This window comes from Dictyostelium purpureum (assembly GCF_000190715.1).
Source record: "Dictyostelium purpureum unplaced genomic scaffold DICPUscaffold_806, whole genome shotgun sequence".
Lineage (NCBI taxonomy): Eukaryota > Evosea > Eumycetozoa > Dictyosteliales > Dictyosteliaceae > Dictyostelium > Dictyostelium purpureum.
The window spans coordinates 1-3,670 of record NW_003520124.1 but is presented as its reverse complement, the minus strand read 5'-3'; the positions used below and the strand labels follow the sequence as shown (position 1 = coordinate 3,670).

General features: G+C 20.0%; 2 protein-coding genes across 2 annotated transcripts; both read right to left on the bottom strand.

Annotated features, from left to right (window-relative positions):
* Positions 1–141: 141 nt before the first annotated feature.
* On the bottom strand, positions 142–772 carry DICPUDRAFT_160488 (uncharacterized protein; the record flags this gene model as incomplete). Its single annotated transcript, XM_003295188.1, has 2 exons — positions 142–671; positions 706–772. 2 exons carry the CDS (start codon positions 770–772, stop codon positions 142–144), a joined length of 597 nt encoding a protein of 198 aa, XP_003295236.1.
* A 180-nt stretch (positions 773–952) lies between these two features.
* On the bottom strand, positions 953–2,554 carry DICPUDRAFT_160487 (uncharacterized protein; the record flags this gene model as incomplete). The annotated part of the gene is made up of 1 exon (XM_003295187.1): positions 953–2,554. The coding sequence occupies one exon, from the start codon at positions 2,552–2,554 to the stop codon at positions 953–955; it is 1,602 nt and encodes a 533-aa protein (XP_003295235.1).
* Between the last annotated feature and the right edge of the window lie 1,116 nt (positions 2,555–3,670).

The following is a 3,670-nucleotide window of genomic DNA, read 5'->3' as shown; positions in this document are numbered from 1 at the left end:
AATAATAATAATAATAATAATAACAATGATTATTCTTTTTATAGGAAGATAAGGGGGGGGGAAATAAAAATTTATTTATTTATATTTATTTATATTTCTTTTTTTTTATAGATATATAAAAAAAAAAAAAAGAAAATATAATTATTTAAAAACTTTAAAAATTTTAGATAAACAATTATTATTTTTAGTATTATTGTTATTATTATTATTTATATTAAAAGAACCATTTTTATAAATTAAAATTGATATTGTTTTAAATACATTTTCTACATTTATATTATTTTTTGATGAAACTGAGTTTATGAATGGTATTGATAATGATTCACAAAATTTTATAAGCTCTTCAGGTTCAACTTGAGACGGTTCATCAGATTTTAAACCTATAATTAAAATTGTTGGTTTTTTAAAATTTGTTTTTTCTGAATATTCATAATATGTATTAATATCATTAATCCAATCTATTAAATGATTATATGAATCTCTATTTGAATTACTAAAACATAAAATAAAACCATTTGCATTTTTATAAAAACTTTCTTTTGTCATTTGTATAAATCTACATGCACCATTAAAATCAAATATTTTTTGTTTTATTCTAATTTCATCTTGGTTATCCTCAATTTTAATATTATCAATTTTAACTCTAAATTCAACACCAATCCATTGTTCTTCTGGGAAATATTTTTCTTGTGTGTATCTTCTTACTAATGTACTTTTTCCTATAAGAATGATCACCAATTAATATAATATTAAAACAAATTTGATTATCCATAGTTTTTTTTAATATACCAAAGTTTTAATTAATTTATAAAATATAAAAATAATTTGAAAAAAAAAAAAAAAATTTTAGAAAAAAAAAAGAAAAAAATATTTATAAAAAAATGGGTAATAATAAAGTTACAGTTTTTTTATTTATTAAAATTTAAATAATAATAAAGTTACATTTTATTTATTAATTTGATACATCTTTAACCCATTCTGGCAAATCAGTTTTATAAGACCAATTTGAGGATTCATAAGATAAAGCATGTAAATAAATACCAAATGAAAATTTTTTATTATCGGACCATACTATTGAACAGTCATTACATTTAATTGGTACTGATGCATCATCTATAAATTCCAATTCTTCTTTTGTTACATTTGAAATTATTTCACCATTGTTTTTATTTTCTTTATTTTCTTTATTTTCTTTATCTTCATTTTCTTCATCAAATAAATAACTTGTGCCATCACTTGTTAAAGCTTTAAAAGAATCTCTAAAGTCATTATTATATAATGGATCATTTGTGATTGGGTAACCTAACCATTTTAAGTGTACTCTAATTTGATGGGTTCTACCAGTTTTTGGGGAGCATAAAACAATTGATTGATTTGATTTTTCGTCATAAGAGTATAATTTGAAATGGGTAACAGAAGGTTTACCACCTTCACCTACATGGTTTATACCTAAACGCATATTTTGAATTACAATTGGTTGATTAACAATGACTGTACCATCAGGTAAATCTGTACCTATTGGGAATTTACCAACCACTTTTGCAAAATATTGTTTTGATACATCACCAGATTGAATTTGTGAAGCCCTCTTTTTAGCAGCATCTGGAGTACGAGCCAACATTAATAAACCTGAAGTTAAACGATCTAAACGATGGACACCATATAATTCGTTAATGCCATGTTCTGCGGCCAATATAAATAATACACAGTTATGACGGAATCTTCCACATGGATGAACTGGAATTGATGATGGTTTATCTATAACTACAACTTGATCGTCCATTGCCACAATTTTAATTTTATCACCAGTTACTGGTGGTTCATGTCTATGAACACTATGTAAAATAATATCGTTCAATTTGATTTTGAAATCTGGTGAAACCATCTTATCATTGACTTTAATTAAACCTCTTTTAATCTTTCTTAAATAAACATCTCTTGAATTGGTTGAAAACTCTGTTGTAAACATATCTAAAACTGTTTGGCCAAACCATCTTTCTTTTGCAAAAACTTTAAATGTAAATTGATAAGGCTCAATATGTCTGAGTGAATCTTTATAATAAAAATTGGTTTCGCCTAATAACTCTTTTGTAATATTACCATCAACTTCATTCTTTTTATGAGTATCTTCACGTTTTTGTTGTTTTTTTGCTTTTCTATTTTCAATCTTTTTCTTTCTATTAAAATCTTCAATCTTTTTCTTATACTGACTTTTTGATAAAATACTTCCATCCTCTTGAATAAATTTCTTATTAATTGTAAAACTATCTTCAACATTATTTGGATCTTCAACTGTAACCAAATTACTTTTATCTTGATGATATCTTAAATAAACTTTTTTAATTGGATTCTCTTTATCATCTGTATATAATGTTGATAATTTTCTTTTATTATTATTATTATTATTATTATTTAAATTATCACTATCATTTTCTGTATTATTATTTTCTGTATTATTATTTAAATTATCACTATTACTATTTTCATCTTTATCATCTATATTATTTTCAATGTTATTATCTTTATTTATTTCATTGTTTTCGATATTTTCCATTTTTTAAATATAAATAAAATAACGAAAAAAAATAAATAAAAAATTTTTTAAAAATTTTTATAAAAATAATTTTGTTTTAATATTTTTTTTTTTTTTTTTTTTTTATTTTTATTTTTTTTTTATTTTTTTTTTTTGTTTGTTTAAAATTGGTTTTGAAATTAAGTTTTATATATATACTTACTATATATGTAAATTATAAATATAAATAATTTATATTTATAAAACAATTTTTTTGATTAATTTCAGTTAATTTCAAAATTTGTTTTTTTTTAATAAAAAAATATCTTTTTTAATTTTTTTTTTTTTATTGGTAAATTCCATTAATTTTTTTTTAATTTTTTATAATTTTTTTCAATTTAAAAACAACGATCATATTCTTTTTTTTTTTTATTCATAAACACATATATAAATAAATTTTAATTATATTTCAAATGATATTCAAAAAAAACAAATTTATAATATAAAATAATAATAAAATAATAATAATTATTTAATAAAATATCCAAAAAATTTGTTACCCAAAAAATTTAAAAATATTAATTTCACACAATTACAGATAAAATTATAGTATAAAGAATAGCGTTTATTTTTATACAAACAATAATCTAATAATATAAATACAATCTAAAAAATTGTAGTGTCCAATACATAATATTTACAACAATATTAAAAAAGTTCAATTTAAATTTATTTAATTATAAAATTTAAATTTTACTACTATTTTCCCCAATATTAAAATCCTTCTAAAAAATAGTCACAAAAACACTCTCACACATTTACCTAATAAAACAAACAAAAGATACCCCTACAAATATTTCTTCCTCTTTCACCCCACACCCACCCCACAAATACACACATAACATTACTACTAGTAATCATATTATTTCAAAGCAATTTAATAATAAACACATATTAGTATACTTTATATGGAAATTTAAAAAAAAAAAAAAACATTTAAAAATAGTATAAATATATTTTCATTTATCTATTTTTATACAATCTAAATTACCAATAATTTTGATTATCAAATATAAATAATTTTTATATATAAAAAATAAATAAATTAAAAAATAATAATAAGTAAAAAAAAAAAAAGAAAAAGGTTATCAAAACCAA